The following is a 19,113-nucleotide window of genomic DNA, read 5'->3' as shown; positions in this document are numbered from 1 at the left end:
GAGAAAAACTCGAGTTGCAGGACGACTCAATGTTCGACGTCATTGCGCGGGTGCGGATCGCGCGGAAACTTCAAATTTGGCTTTTGGGTTTTTTTTTTTTTTTTTTACTTGACAAATACTGAGTTTCCAAGTTTAGAATTTTGTCCAGGCATTGTTTTAAATCGTTTCGAATAATTAAAAAAATAAATATGATTTTGACCTGTCAGTGCCCTTTAACGTGCGTCGCGCAGTAGCGATATTCGCGACAGCGCCCGCCGGTATACGATGCTCATTTAGATCAAAACGATTAGACGATTAGGGATTAGGGGGATTGGACGTGGAAAGCAATCTTAGATGTGTGTTCGTTCACCTACACGATAAAAGAAACAACAAAATAAAATGAGTCTTTTGAAAGCCGCGAGCGCACATGGTATGGCGCTACACCAACACCAAAACCAAACTAATCACTGGATGGATGGATGGATTATTCGGCTGAGCCCTTTGGATCGGGCGGTAGCTTACGCCACCTAGCCATTTTGTTTTACCATTTAAGCTTAGAATATTTAAATCTGAAAACTTTATTCACTCCGCACTGCAAAGAAAGTGAGGCTATAAAACCCCCTTGCCATCAGTTAATAAGAAAATACCTAGTTTTCTCCCGCTTTCTGCCACCATTCACTTAATCTTTGCTTGGTAATCTCTACTGTCTTGAAATCCACTTTTCCTTCGCTGTCTCTAAAACCCAATGCCTTTATTAAATCTATGTTGTCTTCGGTAGGCATAGGGTGAAGCCCTTAACAGCAGAGTATCAGGTGCTCAGCCGTCTCGTCCTCCTCTCCACAAGCAGTGCACACTGTATCCATTTCCTGGTACTTCGCTCTGTATGTTCTGGTTCGCAGAACACCCGTCCTCGCCTCAAACAACAATGAGCTTCCTCTAGAATTGTCATAAATGCTTTCTTTGGCAATAACTGCTTTGTTTAATCTATAGCTTTCCAGAGCCGTCTTTGTCTGCATTCCCTCTAGGCGCTGCGAGGGCCCACTCGTGGATACTCGCAGCGCATCCTATTGGTTGCGATCTTCGCAAGTGCGTCTTACAGCGTGTCACAATGAGTGCGACGCTAACATGCGGCGACACCAAGGTGGATGCGTCCGCCGACTTTTGACGCCTCTCGTCAGAGCTTCGGCGTGTTTTCCGCTTAAGGCAGGTCGGGTATCCACTAAAGATGGCGTCATGTGAAGGCTTTCGTCTTCTAGGCGCTACTGGCTCGACTCGTGGGTAAACGTTGATGTGTCCGATGTGAAACATGTACGGTCCCTCCTCCCGACGTGACGATGCTTGAACTGCATGGTCACTTGAACGTGATGGGGCTTCCAGAAGAGCCGCTACCCGCTGCGACACACGTTCGACTTCCGGAGCGGCATGGCCGTGGCCCGGTCCCTGCCGGGCTCGGTGGCCCTCCAGGGGGACCGGAGGCAGCACGGTGCCAGGGACGAGGTGGCCGACGAGCACGTGCACCGGAGGAGGAGGCCCGTCAGCAAGCTCACCTTCCTGCCAAACTTCGCCGTCAACGACAAAAAGGTACTTCCCGCCTTGGTCCTCGCTGTTTTCGTCGCTTGAAGCCGCATGCCGCGCTGCTCCTATACATCTCACAAAATGCACGATGTTCGCAGCAGGCATGATGACATAATTATCTACGTATGCACGCCTCGAGCATGTTCGAAGCATGTGTTTGCCTCATACATGTGCTTAAAAACATGTCTGCAGGCAGTTTTTTTTTTTTGCATGATTAATATGTGACAACATCTTTATACAAGGAATGCCTCACACTGTTTACAGACTGTCTTTTTTCTTGATGCATTCGCAGTGTGCTCGCGACATGATTCTTTTGAAACCATGAGTAGAGCAACACGCGTCTCTGGAGTGACCCCGCTACGGTGGCGCTGTCGTCGGCGCGGCACGTGCGCAGACGCTTCAGATCACGCAACTTTGTTTGTTTGTTTGTCTATTCCTCTTGCGTAGTGCCCACACCCGGTGTGAGCAAACGCGGGACAACACTTCAAATATCAAATGCAGGTCACCGGAAGCTCAGACTTCGCCCTCATGCAGGGAGTGCACCCGGTTAAAATAATTCGGCAATACTTTTGTTTATTTCTATTATTTTTCAGCTCAAAATTAAAAAAAAAAAAAAAATCATTTGTTTTAACGAAGTAGAAAGATCGGCTAGTTGGTGTAAGTTTAACATGGCATATAGGTGTAACAACGCGCAACAACGAAGACTTAAGAGAAGGAACACACAACACAGGACGAGTATAGTTACCACCACGGGACAGATCGGATTAGATATCAAGATGCCAAATGGAAACCGAGGTGGAGAATGGAGAGATTAGACTGGGGAATTCTGAACTATATTAAATTTCATTACCTATTTGCGAATGAACTAATTATCGCATATGGTGCACATGAATGCTTGCATCGACGAGTTTCCACCGCCGGGTTTGAATTACGTATTTTGTGTCATTACTGAAATGACCTATAACACAAACCGCTACACGTAAAAGGTGAAGTCGGTTAGTTGCCTTCCCAAAAGTGATTTCCCGTTTCACGCGGAGAAAACCTGAGCTGGCGTCGGACGAAGTGGACGTATCGCCCAGCACTCCGTTGCCATCTTTATCTTCTTGACATTTATACAGCGAGATAATGGTGTTTGTCCCTGCAAAGAAAGCCCCTACCCAGTGCGGTCGAATGCTTCAGGGCTGGCGCAGCGCCATTAGCTCTGTTAACTTTTAACTTTATTTAAAGCTTCCCAAACTGTCCGATTTTTCTATTTTTCTTTAATGGCAATAGCTTTACTTTTTTATTGAGCGAAAAAGCGTCGAAAAAGCCGATAAAAATACGATTGAGCGGCACGCGCCGCTCAATGGGCGACCCTACTTGTCCCATTACCTTGGCGTCATCCTTGCGGTCGTCCTAGAAGTCCCCCTAGACCTCTAGGACGACCCCACGTGTCACATTACGTGAAAAACAAGCGTTGTCGTTGTGCCCGAAAGATGGACATAAAAATACGTCATCAAGCGTCATCAGCGTGATGTCACCGCCTGAGCGCCGTGTGCAAAAGGTGCGCTTCGGGCTTCACTTGTGCTCGTTGTGTGCTTCGTGCGATGGACTGTGAGGCGACCGCGTCTACATCTGTGGCCTCGACATCGGCAGCAGCGTCGAACGGCGGCTTCCGCAGGCAAACGGGGTCGCTCATGCAAATACGCCGCAGCCTCGTTAGGGGTCCTCCTTAGGCGTCGTTCTCGATGTCGTCCTAGACGTCGTCCTTGAAGTCGTTCTTGATGTCGCCCTAGAGGTCGTCCGAGAGTTTGTCGTCGGCGTCGTCCTCGACGTCGTCGTAGACGCCGTATACTTGGCGTCTAGTTCTAGGACGTCGTCCTCGACGTCGCCCTAAACTTTAATAATGGTGGAAACGTCACCCATTATTGGTAGAAACTATAATGCTTTCGCCTTCCTACACCGTAATCAGTCTTAAGTGTAGTCCTGTAATTTTAATTAAAACGCAACCAAACGAGACTTTAAAAATTTAGCAAAGGCAATTCAATTATTTTTTTTTCCAGTTGGGAAGTATAAAAACAATTATGGGGACAAAACAACATCTTATGTCATGTTTGGCGAAACAACAAGACCTTTGGTGAAATTATACTGCATCAAAGGCCAATGCGCTGTATAAAATCAAGCCCTCGTTTGTGCACAGACTGCGCGTGCGTATAGAAAGGAAATTCGCGTGAAGTGAAGCGTCTGCGGCCTGCAGACAGCAGCGCCACCTCAGCGACGTGACGCCAGAGCCTCATGTTGAATTCTAGGAACTTATTTGCGTCAGCATTGGCACGACCAGTCAACCGTCGGTCTTTCGGTTTGACACCGCTTGATGACGTCTTCAGCGCCCGGTTCACGTGCCCTTCGAGCAGGGGGTGGCTCAGGCGTTAACAGGCAGGCGATTGATTAGACTGGCGAGCCCATATCAATTCCCTGTCAGCTTAGAGCGATGAAAAAGATATATATGGCTCTAAGCCGAGTCTCTGAACACGCCATGGTCGGTTCTAGGATGCACTTAGTCATACCGCCCCAATGTTTCCGGCACACACAAACCGAGAGGTTCTAACGATCCTTTGCTTCGCGGAACCCGTGATCGTGCCCTTACACGATGTGTGTCTCGCATGTAGAGGCATGTGCGGCGACACCCGATTGCTCATGCGTCCGGCGGAATGCCCCCGTCAGCGGCGGTCAAGTTCCTCAGGGCCGTGAGCAGCGGAGGGAACAGCCCCGGGCGAGACGGTCCGTCGCGGGGCACCGGGCTTCGGCGATCAGTCGACCGCGTGTGCTGGAGCACTAACCGACGAAATCGATTCGTGTCACGCGTGGCCGAGCGAAGCCGCGCTCGCTTCTCTCCCGTATGACGTTCACGGAAGCGTGAGATGCCGCGCGTGCACACACGCCCCCTCCCCCCCCCCCCCCCCCTTCCCCCCTCCCCTTTTTTATCCGCCATAGTAGAAAGAACAGGAGAGGGAAGAGAGAAAGGGCGCCATATACCTATATTATTTAAATCAAACCGCCTGTCGGGTGAACTACTGCAGGAATGAGCGAGTTGTTTTGGTTTCTGCCCCTTTTTTGTTTTACCGTTTTTTTTTCTGCTTTCTGTCGCAGTCATCAAAGAGCGAAACGATGGCGTTCGAGGAGGATTTCCCAGGCGTTCGTGCGTTTCGAGTTAATTGGTAGTGGTAGTGCGTATACTCGGGTAAATTACTTTTGTTCGACGAAACTCGAGTTCGCTTTTAACCACGCGCCTGGGCCCAGGGATCGCTTCGTTCGGGATAAACGTAATAGTATAAAGGGGACAGTTGTCTGTATGAGTGTGGTCAAATCTCAGAACCGCCAGTGATTCCTTTCGACTAAAGATAGCGATAAACAGATTCTCGGATTTGCTGAAACAAACAAAGATGAAAGTTAAATAGCTCCTGCTGATAATTTCAGTCTTGAACCGTCAGATACGTCGCGACTTCCACCGTGCTTTTTTTTTCGCCACTCCGGAGATGTTTTAAACACAAAATCGAAAGTAAAATCGCACCATGCGAACCAGAGGCATTAATGTATATAGGGCAGTTTCGCCTGTGCGGGGTGACTGCTAAATTTAAGCCGGGTTCCCCCCCACACTGCTCATTCATTATACAAAAGACAGTCTGCAAACACAAGTCGCCGCAATATGCGTGATTCGATTGCCGTGTGCCAAGTTTTGTTCTTGAACACGCGTTGCCATACGGCATTCGAAGCACGGATCTCGCGGCGTCTCGCGTTCGAATCTGTATGCAGACTGTTTTTTTTTTTTTTTTTTTTTTTGCATGATGTATGGCCAGTGTGACTCTGGCTTTAGAGCTGTAATATATGTCAGGCAGGTATTACTACACGCATGTGCGCTGGTAAAACTAAGTGTAGATATCGGAACTCATCAGCCAATAACACTACGGCCACCTTGATGCCTGCTGCGCTTTTTTAAACATAAATATAACTGGCGTAAAAAAAAATTCCAATTTCGACTTTTTATAGTGCTTATTGCATTTTTACAAACAAACACGACCCACGGTAGTAATATAGTACTAGAGTAAGAAAACAATCGTCACTGACATCAACGTGAACTGTCTATTAAAATACAGGCATATGTTTTTACCATTTAAACATAAAAAATGCTGTTCCAACAGAAATGCGGAACAGCACTTCAGCATTTCTACTGACTACTGTTTAACAACAGGGATCAAACGGACTTCCAAATAACCGACGTTGCGAGATCGAAGTGCGCTCCGAAAAGGTGAGAGAGATGAGGAGACGCGAGCACGCAGGGACGTCAGAGCGCCGAGCTTTGATTGGCTCCGATTAAAAGGATAGTGGGTAGACCACGAGGCAGCTAGCATCGAGGTCTACCCACTATTCTTTCAATCCTAGCCAATCAGACCTCGGCGTCTTTCTGACGTCACCGCAATTCTTGCAAAAGAAGCAGACGAACTTGCGCTTCGCATATATCTCAAGCTGAGTAGAAGCACCACCTTCAGAGCGAGCTTTCTGTCCTCGCTAACACAAGTGTGAACGCGCAGGCACCCGCAACCAAAGCACTGAGGAAGCTAGCGGCGAGCTCGTACTGAAGGCGGAGCTTCTACTTAAGGATAAGGTCAATTTTTTTTTTTCGCGTGATTTTTGACATTTTATTAGCCTCCATGAGCCGAGTAGCGTGGCTCTCGGGTGTTAACGGGCTACTAAATAAATAATTACGCTTTGTCCTTCTTGTCGCCTGTCCAAAGATACACCCGAAGATGTTCTCTAAATACATTGCAGATTTCTGTAGATTTAGACGCGCTTTTTCGTAAGCTCGAAGGGACAGCCGAACGCGGTACACCGACGATCCATGGGTGGTGCAGGTGCTGCACTTCCAGGGTTTCTTCACCGAAGAGATCGAATACTCCCCGCTGGAAGAGTACCGCGTCCGCCCCGTGGACATCTTCTACTTCCTCGAAGACGACAGCCTCTGCGTCCGGGAACCCAAGCAGGAGAACAGCGGACTCAACCAGGCATGTGTGGGAACGACGCACGACCTGTCTCCCTTATGTACGAGGTCGTATCCTGAGGCTTATTAAAGACAGTATTCACGAATCAAATACATTGTTCTCAAAAGAAAAAGTTACAGGCGCGCATACTGTAAGGCCGGGGTAGACTCGGGACGGTGGGATATATCTCGCTTTGTCCACATTCTTTTTTTTTCTCACCAATTCCGCTTACGCTATAAAATTAGTGCGGCGAAATTTGCTTTCCATAGCTGCAAACATAATATTGTAGACCTAAAATAAAGCATTCTGTTAACGTTGCACTGGACGGTGTGTGGGCATAGTTATCATTCGGTTTACTTTTGTATGAGAGCTATATTACCGAGAATTTTGGGATATATCCCATCCGATATTATGATACAGACTAGGTATTGTTCTGGCGTCATATAATTATACTTTAATACTTATGAAAACAATAATATACATTGCCTCAAAAAATTATGTTTCCCTGATGTGCCTACTGGTGCCTACAAATTGTCTTGACTCGAGACACGGTTTAAAGACATTATATAAGCGAAAAGTTGACATTGAAAAACCGGAAGGTAACTGCCTTCCTCGCGATATTACGCCCTTTAGACGTTCTGGTGATGTGTTCCACAAATGCAATATTGATTTTTTTTTTTGTCTCTGGGCAAAATTATAAAGCGCAATAAAGTACCTGTATATTATATCTTGAAGATCTCATATGGGCTACTGCGATTCACAAACTAATGTTGAACCCTTTTCTTTTACTTTGGTGGAATAATTAATTTTGGCAATTAATTGGAGTCATACATTTGGTATATTTGTCCGAGTAAAGCCCCAGTTTCCGAAGATATATTCAGGTGTTCTCGTATGTTTTGTACCTGTAACTTCCATCTAGTGCAATTAAAAAGGCAAACTAAATCAATGCTAAATCGAAATATTGATAAATTCTCAAATAAGTAACTTGCTAAAGTGTCACGTACCTTCATAAAAAATGAAGTTTTAAGTGTACAAAGGACGCTCAGTATTCATTTTTTAATATATCGATAATCTTGCCATACTTTATTATAACAATCTGGATATTTTGCAATGTAAGTTCGTTAGACGTATGTCGTGCTGTAACCTCAGCGTTCCTCTTCATTGATTCAGGGTTGCATAGTGCGAAGACACAAAATCCGCAAGCCAGACGGGAAACACTTCCACTGGAGCGACCTCAACATTGGCGAAAGGATTTCTATCTATGGCATCACGTACAAGATCGTCAACTGCGACAAGTTTACAAGGGTACGTATGCGCTGCAACTTCTGCAATTCATGCGCGCGAAATTATTGAAAAATGCATTTTAGGAAGTGTTAAAATGCAAAAACAAACCTTGAAGAAAAAAAATATTGTACAGGGGAAACTTGCACCCAGAGTAATCCTCATTATATATATATATATATATATATATATATATATATATATATATATATATATATATATATATATATTGTGCACCGAGAACGTACTGCTATTGAACGGCGTCTACAAACAAGAGAAATAGACTGTATCGCATAATGCCATGCTAAGAGGCTGAACACAGGAGCATTAATATCAATAGGAACTTTTAGAAAGTTACCGGTTTTCTAAAGCTTAAAAGCATCATTCAAAGGTTCAGGTAGTGCTTTACGCGGAACATAACGGTTTGCTAAAAGTCCCTAATAAAGAGTTGGCTCGGAATACCGATGACGTATAGGAGGCAGAAATATATGTTTATATGCGGATTATTTTTCTCCTATGCAAGGGCAAGATTCACATAGAAAAAGAGGACGGAACACAAGGATTTTACGCAAATAATTTGGCCGCAATTGCGAGGACCATTGATGAGCCGTGGGTCGCTCATGCACCTTGGCAGGACTACCTTCGAGACCAGGGCATTGCGGTGGGGTCCCCCGAGCCTCTGCCCCAGGATCCGTACACGGCGGGCCGCGGCACGTACCAGCAGCGCAAGCTGCACACGACCAAGACAAATAGGGACAAGCTGTGGAAGTTCCTCAAGTACGACCGCCAGGTCCTCCGCTTCTTCTGCGTCGAAGACGGTCTTCTAGTCAGTCCTCACTCTCGGAAGAAGCTCGTGCTCCAGGTGGGTACGCACCCAACTCTGCCTCGGATGATAGACCCAAGAGTCAGTGAACCAGAGAAAAGGTCTGTACAGAAACACGCTACTGTTTTCTGTTGAGTGTTGCTGCGATGTAAAGGGGGACGACATCGTCAGGCACACTGTATCTGTCTTTTGCCAGTTTTCCCACGTGGAGCGAAAGCTCGCGCTGCAAAATCCAGGGACACTGGGATCCTGTCCGTCCTCTCTGTCTAACTCTTTCGTATTTTTTTAATCAATCCCCTCCCCTTCCCGTTCCGATCTGGAGAAGCATCGGACCAGCGTGCGGTCGTGTATCACTACTGCGTGGCGCACGTTAAAGACCCCAAGCTAGCGGTTGTACCGCACTGGCTAAATTGCTCATCTACAGCTCAGAGACAAGTCGCCCGTTGAGGCAGAGTAAGTTCAGGCTGTATAAACACGCACACACCAATTTGCCCGTTCTCCCGAGTCCTTGTGCCCAAACCAACAAACACGATGTACTCAAGGCCCGTTCCCACGCTCATTCCCAACTCTGGTGATTATAGAATGAATGTTGTGGTAACAGAATTACCCTATCTAAGTTACTATACATACAGCCCCCTAGACCGCATAGTTGAGCTACAGTCTATCACAGTAAATGTGGAAATGTAAAGCATTCCTGCAGTGCGGTATTAAGGTAGAAATAGTACTTGCTCCGGCTTGGTGTCCCGAAACAAAACAAAATATTTTAAGGTTGGGTAACCAAAACATGGATACGGGAGTGGCAGGTTATGCAAGTACAATGTACTAGGAGTGCTCCCCAACACTGCGATAATGTTTCTTGACTTTGCACACAGCAACGCTCAGAATAGTGTTACTGTTTTTTTACTCTCGATCGGCGCAGTACTTCTTGGTGGACGACACTCTGGACCTGAGGGAGATGCACCGACCCATGGAAACCAGAGACTTGGCGCCAATCCTGCTGGGACGGCAGAGGGTGCCGCGTGTGCAGGAACACAAAGGTGGGATTGAAACGCCCTTTGCAGGGACGAGCCTGATGACGGAATACCCCCCTCCCCTTTCCATACGTCATCACTAGTGGAATCACGCAGCGTCGCCTGGCTTGCGTCAGCATCGCTGCTGCAGCGCGTCTCGCATCGTCTCACAACGCGTCTGCCGCTTGCCGGCGTCTCTCATAGAGCTCCAGCGTGTTTGCCTCTTAGGGTGGGTAGGGGATTGACTAACGATGACGTCACGCGTAGGCCTTATCTTCTAGGTGGTATAGGATGACGTCCGTGAGGTGATTTTATAAGACAATGCTAAGCGTTGTGGATGTTATCGTGAGACCATCTGCTACATAAAACAGTTAAAAGTGACCATCAACGAATGATCAGGCCATTTTATAGTTTATGTTTTCTGGCTCTAGGGGAAAACTTGAAAGGATATCAACCGGAAATGGACAAGAGAGCCGAATACAATCAAGGGGGCCAAAGCGTGCGATGACTTTTTGACGGCATCATATGATACGCGGGAAGGAAAGAGACGGTCCTGATCTGATCGTCGAATTAATACCTCACAAATTATTTTACACTTCAATGCTGACCTATACATTATGACCTATAATATATGTGCGATCGATTCCACCGTTCATCGCGAGCCAAAAGTTGCTAAGCGCTGGTCTCTCACAAAAGCACTACCCCCGCGCAAGTATATGTATAAATATATATAACTACATTTCTAAAAAAAAAAATGTTACGCAGATGTTTTCTACTTAATCCAAATTCCGTAAAGAAAATTTCTCGTCGATGAGCCACCTATTTTTGGCCATCCTAAACTAGCTGAGGCCCTCTTGACTGCGTCGCATCACAGTACGGACAATAGAGAGCTTCCGGCACTTTCTGCGTAAAACGCAACTCCTGCTTTTGGAGGTGCTTCGCTCCTGTATAGGTTCCTCAGTATTCTACACTGCTAATCCACCACAATAAAAACAGCCTGGACTCCGCAGACACTGTCCGCAGAGGCATGTCTCTTCCTTGTATGAAGGTCACATTGGGCATACGAAGACTATCTGTAGTCATGCTTGTAGCATGAACATACTTTGAACATCCGTGAGGCGTGCCCGCAGTTACCTTCCTCATCATGTCTGCAGTGAATACCGTGTCTTTTGTATGATGTATAAGCGTTGCGGTTTTAAGCCTTCGAGGACGTATACTACATGCAGGCCTGTTCTACCAGTACGAACACGAAAGGAACCAGGACGACTACATCGGTCCCGAAGACCTGGAGCCAGGAAAGCGACTGGACATCTACGGCCGCAGCTTCCTCATCTACGACTGCGACGACTTCACCAAGAACTTTTACCGCGAGACGCTCGGCGTGACGCACTTCAACGTCGTTGACGTCGACGTTAGAGAAGAAGAAAGGCCCAAGCAGGTTTGCCTTGACTTGTTTTTAGGTCTATCAGTATGACGTGGGTATACGGCAAGTCCGTACGGTGTTGGCAAAGATTTTTCGGGCGGCCAATAAGCTGCCCCTAGTTATTCAGTATATACTGGCCGGTCGTTCGATACAGCAGTATAAAATTAGGCAATGGGTCGCGACATCGCTTGCTGGAATTCGCAAAAATGTGCAGCATATCACGCCACAGTTTACGACTCAGCGTTTTTGGAACTGCAATGGAATCTGTGCTTCAAAAGACACTGCGGAGTTCACAATAAATCATTTTCCCTTAGCTGTCCGTATGGGACACACATGTGTCAGGGAGTAAGGTTTCTCCCGGGGGATCGGTGGCCGAGTGGGCTAGCGCACACCAGCTCGGAGCACGTTCAGCGAAAGCTCGCGCTGCAGAACCCAGGATCCTGGGTTCAATCCCCACCCCTGCCCGTTTCGATCTGGATGAGCATCGTACCGGCGTGCGGTCGTGTATCACTACTGCGTGGTGCACGTTAAAGACCCCAGGCTAGCGGTTGTACTGCACTGGCTAAATGGCTCATCTACAGCTGGGAGACAAGTCGCCCCTGTGAGGCAGACCAAGTTCTAGGCTGTATAAACATACACACAACCCAATTTTTTAAGGTTTCTCCCGACAAGGCAATTTTTATCGCAGTATGTTCGTTAATTGCGAGACACAGTTTGAGTTTGGATCGATTCTGAAATACACGGTTCTATTTTAAGATGTCCACCCAGAAATAGACGCATGTTTCGGAACAGCTCATAACTCAAAATAAGTCTCGCAACGTAATTTTTTTTATTATTATTTAGACACTTAAAAACAAATTTAGAGGAAACAAAAAAAGGGTGTGTGTGTGTGGGGGGGGGGGGGGGGGGGGGGGGGGGGGGGGGTAGTCAGTGTCCTTGTAACACGCGGGTGTTTTATTTCTCCAACGTTGTGTCAGACTCCGCGTGGCATTTGCAGCGCATTCCCCCGTACAACGGCTTCGGTTCTCCGGAAGACACGCTCCAGTCGGTGCTGAGGATCACCCCCCGGAGGATGCGCAAGGACAGCCGGCAGAGTCTGGAGAACGAGGGCATCGTGCTCCGCTTCCAAGCAGCCCTGGTGAGGGGCCCCACCTGACGCTCGCACGGGCCGAAGCGTCTGTCTCTGATTACTTTGCTGGTTGATTACCTTCACGACTGCGGACCATAATAGTGATTTTCGTCGCGTGTTTTTGAACGTACTTTCACAGGATTGTCTTTGGACCGCAGTGAATATATCTGATTCGCTCGAGAAGGCTGAAGGCTCCTGCACTACACTTAGCTTTATGTTCTACCTCGGGGTGCCGTCGATTTCGCAGAAGCCTCCAAAAGACGTCACTCCCAGTGATCTTCTACAATCTTCTATTTTTGTCGACTGCGCCGGCCGTGGAACGCGCGCATGCGCAGTAGCTTTCTTGATATCAGGCGCCACGCATGCGTGCACAACCCAGTGACTCGGCACTTTCCGCTCGGGTGATAAGCGCTGGAATTGTATATATGCAGCCGATAGTTAGACGCTCGGTCTTGGAGGCCTAACATATAAGTAAATTCGGTTAAAAAACAGCGCTCGGAAATGAAAGTGTGACGTCAACATTAATTTTGTTTTAAATTATAAGCAGTTGAATTTTTAATGCACTGACACGCTTGGAATGAGCCAAGTGATTAGATTGAGTTTTAGCACGTATTGCGTATGCGAGCGTACGTGAGCATTGTTGCGTTTTCCACACTGCACGTGCGCGTAGCCCAGACTGCGGTCTTGGATTGGCGCATGGCGACGACGCGCATGCGCAGAGTGGGGCACGCAACGGTAACGCACAGCACTTGCTCCTATACGCGACACTAAAACTCTACTGTTGGTAAACGAGGTTAAGTGCGCCGAGGAAGAAACTTGTTACGGATATCGGGCTCGACGGACGATCCTCGAATATGTTCTTGTTGGTACCGTTTTCAGTTCGTCAATGTACACAGTCAGGCTTCCCGAATAGGATTGTGGCCGCTCCTAAACTAAACGCTCTAAAGCATAAAGGCTGAACCGCGTCTAAGGTATTTAGCGAGCGACGAGACGAACGACAGCGACGAAATACACTGACGACAATTGGAATTTCTCCCTGTCGCTCGCCGCGTCGCTCGGTTTTTGGATTTCTAGAAAACGTCGCTCATCGCCTTGGTCGCTTGCTCGCGTCGCTTTCATGCTGTTTGCCTCGTCGCGTGAGTGACCGAGCGATAGCGAAGCGGGTCGCCGTCGCTTGTCTCGTCGCTCGCCAGATCGATTACATGTGGTTTATACTTATATGGCACAGCGGTTTAAATTTGTTCAACCGCCTCATTCAGAATTACTCCCGGCTTTACGGACAAAAATGAAGGCAATAATCGCTTGCCCTATATTTCTTGTTAAAAAGCATACACAAAAACTTCGCAACATTAAAGGAAAAAAAAAAAAAAGTGAAAGCCGTTTACAAATCCCTGTAACGCCGAATTGGAGCGCAGCTCTTGAGGAGGAGGAGTGAAGGGTACTGAGGGGAGGGTAGACCCCTCCTCCTCCCCTCATTCTTTAATATGCTCCGGGGGGGGCGGTCACGTGACCTTGGGGGGGGGGGTTGTCACGTGACTTCGGGGAGGGGGGTCACGTGACCTCGGGGGGTCACGTGACCTCAGAGGGGTCACGTGACCTCAGAGGGGTCACGTGACCTGGGGGTCACGTGGGGGTCACCTTGGGGTCACGTGACCTTGAGATGACCTTGGGAGGGGTCACGTGACCTTGGGGAGGAGACCACGTGACCTCGGGGGTCACGTGACCTCAGAGGGGTCACGTGACGGGGGTCACGTGACCTTCAAAGGGTCACGTGGGGTCTTGGGGTCACGTGACCTTGAGATGACCTTGGGAGGGGTCACGTGACCTCGAGGGGTCACGTGACCTTGGGAGTCACGTGGGGTCACGTGACCTGGAGGGGTCACGTGACCTTGGGGGTCACGTGACCTTGGGATGACCTTGGTTACGGCGACGGCGACGCCGCTCAAGCCGGGAACGGGCCCCTAAGAGCTGCGCTCTAAAAGGCCGGATTACCGAATCAGCAGATTCGATGCCGAATTTCAAAAACGGCAAAAGTTGGGCCCATCCTCAATAGCCATCCCGTTTCGCTCAACCACCTATCCGGGTTGTCACACCGACTCGAGTGGCTTACTTACACATCATAGGGCGCATATTAATTCACGGCATGTCCCCCACAGCTATGAATAACGAACATTACAGATCCGAACACACTGGCTCAAATGTCAAAGGTAGGAGGAACAGCTCTAAGCATATGCCTCGATCATATCTGATAAACCCACAGAATGTGCCGCGAATGAGCTGGACACATGCCCTGTGCGTGACGCCACGTGACATCGCAGTGCCACGTGGTATTGTGACATGACATGACAGCGTCAAGTGACATGACATGACACCCTAACTTGAAGTCGGGTCACATGACGTCATGACGCCACGCGAGTTGTGCGTGGGTCAAGACTCAAGCGTGACCTGTCGCACGCTCCAACGCGGATTCTTCCGTGCAGGACTCGGACCTTGCTCTGGACAAGGAACGCAGTTTCATCGTCTGCTTCTACCCGTCCGACGACACGATCGGCATTCAGGAGAAGCCGCTTCCCAACTCGGGCGTTCCCGGCGGCAAGTTCCTGCGCAGAATGCGGCTACAGAAACCAGCCGCGCCACTCCTCGGCGGCGGCGATCCGCAGTACTACGGGCTTGAGGACCTCGGTCTCGGAAGCATCGTGCAAGCAGCAGGGCGACGCTTCCGCATCGTCAAGGCTGATCAGTTCACGATCAACTATCTGAAGCGACACCCGGACAAGCTCGCTGGTGAATTCCTGATCTTATTTCACGCTTCAAGCGAGGTTGTTTTAGCAGGGGTTTTAGAGTAGAGAACCTTGACGCTTTGGGTCCCCTAAACAACTTGGGGCGTCGCACAACGCTAAAACCCTAGCTGCGTTGGGGCCCCCCTATTCTGGAACTCCCTATTATTGCGAGCAATGAACAAGGGTCTTGCTTTAGGAGCCATGGATCATCAATCCATGCTGCTTTCCTGTTGGCCTCTATAAATTTATCTGCCACCTTAAAAAAAAAAGTCTAATGATTTATTTAGGTTACATGATAACTAGCATCTGTCGCTCCAGAGTAAGCATTCATCATTACTTAATCGAGAGTAAAAATGCAATAGAACCAAATTGTGAGCGAATGCGAGCTGGAGTCTGAGTTCAGTTAGGCGGTTGTTCTCTAACACGGTTTGTTTGCTCAAGCTGAACTTTCAATTTATTAATATTCGTCCTCATTTTTAATTTTTGTTTTAATGCGGCCGTCATTATTGTGAATAGGGGAACTTCCAGCGTGGGCAAAAACATATGTTTGCTCTCTCCACGTCATTGGAATGTGTTCGGGGTGTAAACGTAAATGTCACCAGTTCTTGTATTGAGTTTTAGAAATAACATATTGAAACATCTAGGCGAGATCTTCAACTACCATCGGCATTTCTAGACGAACCTGGTGATAGTTAGGGGGTAGAAAATTGGCTTAGAAGGGCGCGAGGAATCAAATGTTTGTCTTTCTTAGACTTAGGCTAGGTGGCGCAAGCTACCGCCCGCTACAAAAGGTAGCCAGTAACATCCATCCATCCATGGCGTCGGCGAGTGGTGCTTCCCGTTATGAGTTCAAGTAAAGGCTGAATTTTAACTGTCAGGTTAATCCACAGTTGGCATCGATAGACATGCAATAGACCCTTTCCGCAATTCAGTGCCATCTGGTGACTCAAATGGCAGTTTGACTTTTACCGTACTAATGGCGGCGATTAACCTGTGGTCTGCAGTACTGCATGGGGCACCGTCACTTTCGCAAGTCAACGGTGAATGAGAATGCGCGCGTCACTGACCAGTTCTTTTTAAATCTCTTTCAGTGTCGATGGCGAAAAAGATCCAACCAGTCAGAACGAACCGTCAGCCCACATAGACGCCTTGATAAGATTCTATACATCAAGGGGCTTTGAAGCCGAGTGTGTGCTACTAACAGATTGACTGGGCCCGAGTTAGAAATGAACGCTTACACAGCTCTTGCATCCGATTCCTGTTTCACGTCGCGCTAATGTGTAGAATGTATAAACCTTTGCAGCGCTTATCCCCTGAAGAAAAATGCTGAGTCATTGAGCTGTAAACGCATGCGCAGCGTTCGATATACCGCAAAACAGATCAACAGCGCATGCTCAGAAGGCGTTCCACAGGCCAGCAGACCAAGATGGCGGCGCGCAGAAGTCGATTTTTGCAAAGGTCTATAGGCATCAAATCATCTGCTTAGGAGCATCTTCAACTTCTTCTTTGATCACTAAACAGATGGCCGCCATTAGTATAGCAGATATGCTATTTTTCAGATGATGATAGTGATCAAAGTTGCCAGTCTGAATTCCGGAAAGCGTCTATTGCCATAATATGTTGTATTTTGGTCAGTTATGTTCCACGCCTGTTACGCTAAATTCTTTTTTCAGGATATGAATTTGGAAGTCATAATCGTGAGATGTTAGGCCAACTCCGTCCTCCAAACTCCCAACCTTCTTGACGTGAAGTATGAAGGATTGAGATAGATTCATTCCCCTTCCGCATCTGGTGATAAATAAAACATAACATTCAATATCACACAAAAAAAAAAGTAACGTTTAGGAATAAAAATGAAAAACAATCAAAATTACAAAGGCACTCAAGTGGATTCTGAGATCGTCTATCTTAGTTCAATCTACAGACTCTCATCATCATAAAAAAAAAAAAAAAAATTTTTGGCGGTAGATTTTTTAAATTAAAAACCTAATCAAAGCTCGCGAAACGCCCCTCTTTCTGCTCCTTGGATCGCAGACAGCAATAAGCGCCGTTTTCCATATAAAAAAAAAAAAAAAAAAAAAAATATTGCATTACGTTCCTTACACTCAAATATTTGACTTTTTTGTCCAAATATAATGCACAACGCGCATACAAAGAGCGAAGTAGCTTTCAGAATCTCCATGCCATCAACTATTTTCATCGGTCAAATTTTATGAAGGTGGTGGAAACCCGAAGACTATTCCATCCCCCCCCCCCCCCCCCCCCAAAAAAAAATAGTGCTTGCGAGTATATTTATTAGTAAAACATATAAAATAGCGCAACAGAAACAAGGACAAGAAGTAAACAGGACAGGCGCTAACTAACAATACTTCGGAACGGAAAACCCTCCTTATGTGTCTTCACATTAAAAAAAGCCTTTAAAGTAACTATTTTATATGTTTTACTAAGATGAACCAACTAGCCCAACAACGTGCCTTACTAAACTATATCTATTTTATATGTTTTACTAAGATGAACCAACTAGCCCAACAACGTGCCTTACTAAACTATATCTATTTTATATGTTTTACTAAGATGAACCAACTAGCCCAACAACGTGCCTTACTAAAGTATATTTATTGCCGAGTTTACTAGAACGTCTTGCCATCTAGAACTGGTCATTTTTATTGGCTAAAAGCCCAACAAACAATATGCCATCAGAAGCAAGCTTCTACAAAAGCACTTGAGTGTTTTTTTTTGTATTTTTTTAATATTTCGCCTTCACTCATAAGTACACTAACTGAGCTCTTACGGCGTTCTTCGTGGATGTAACCGGCAAAAGGCATATACAGTTTTTGAAGTAGTTGTTGCTGTGACCTGCATAACTCGAAAGGAGCACCAAGGCGCAACGAACAAGTACAAGAAGAAAGGAACAGAGCGTGGTCTGTTTGTTCCTTCTACCTGTCTGCTGTGTTTTGGCGCTACTAAAGTGCCGCACAGCCAAAAGGAGATGACCTATGGCGTCTGTCTTGGCAGGTGCCGCGGGCAAGCTACACTCGATTCCGTTTTAGCATAGCCTGGCAAGCACCAGAAGCTACGGGACTCAGTGAATCGAGGCACATGACAACAATGGTACCACAGGAGAAAACTCCGCTGGGGAACTGTCCCCTGTCTCGATTCGATGCCCTCATTGATACATATGGGGCCGCACTTCAAAGCTTTACGTGTTTGCAGAGGTAATGGCGGGCGCCGTATGCACCATGAGCTCGCTGCTAGCTCGGCTTCTGTCAAAGGGTCGGAGCAATGCATGTCGATTTCGACGACTTCAAGGCCTTGAGTGACAAGCAATTCAAATTACAACCTCACACATGACTTCACGTCGTGTGAGGTTGCCTGCAGAATCATTTTGGAGGTGAGGAACGTTATCGGCACGTTGTTGCATGTGCTGGCTGAATACTAAAACGGAAGTTCTGCTTTGTCGATGACTGCTCAGTGGTTTGTCATGGTGCGTGATATATTTTATGCGACAAAATGTTCGAGACAAATAATACTCCGTTCACCCCTAAGCTGACAGTTCAGTAGAAACTACGTGCTCGGTGGACGAGTCATACGCCTTCCTGGATGGATGAATCCGGCTGAGCCCTTTGGATCGGGCGGTAGCTCACGCCGCCTAGCCATTTTGCTTTACCATTTAAGCTTAGAATATTTAAATGTAAAAACTCTATTCACTCCGCACTGCAAAGAAGGTGAGGTTATAAAAAAACCCTGCCATCAGTTAACAAGAAAATACCTAGTTTTCTCTCGCTTTCTGCCACCATTCACTTAATCTTTGCTTGGTAATCTCTACTTTCTTGAAATCCACCTTTCGCCAAGCGTTCACGCTAGGTCAGGTGGAGGGGAGGCTGTTGATTATTCAAGCAAGTGCGTAGCTCCCACCCCACTGTCAGCTTAAGGTGTCGCTGGAATTTGAAGACAACATAACATATTAAGACGTTCCTGTACTATGTTTATTCAGGAGGAGGACCTGCTGCTCCAATCAGCAACGGAAACCTCAGCGCAAGCGGGGGTTCCTCCGCCGGATCAACGGGGCCCTGAGGTGAACTTCGAGCGTGTGAGCAA

The 19,113-nt window shown here is 47.3% G+C and overlaps 1 protein-coding gene across 1 annotated transcript; it reads left to right on the top strand.

Annotated features, from left to right (window-relative positions):
- Window positions 1-1,344: 1,344 nt before the first annotated feature.
- LOC8043718 (EF-hand domain-containing protein 1) lies at window positions 1,345-19,097 on the top strand (the record flags this gene model as incomplete). The annotated part of the gene is made up of 9 exons (XM_029995701.4): window positions 1,345-1,560; window positions 6,444-6,593; window positions 7,740-7,874; window positions 8,485-8,712; window positions 9,593-9,710; window positions 10,910-11,121; window positions 12,104-12,244; window positions 14,716-15,019; window positions 19,010-19,097. Coding segments are annotated over 9 exons (1,584 nt in total), but the record flags the coding sequence as incomplete, so codon positions are not given.
- Window positions 19,098-19,113: the final 16 nt, after the last annotated feature.

This window comes from Ixodes scapularis, unplaced genomic scaffold (assembly GCF_016920785.2).
Source record: "Ixodes scapularis isolate PalLabHiFi unplaced genomic scaffold, ASM1692078v2 PGA_scaffold2__306_contigs__length_199485367, whole genome shotgun sequence".
NCBI classification, from domain to species: domain Eukaryota; kingdom Metazoa; phylum Arthropoda; class Arachnida; order Ixodida; family Ixodidae; genus Ixodes; species Ixodes scapularis.
Note: the sequence above shows the minus strand (reverse complement) of the source record. Positions and strands in the feature narration are given on the sequence as shown.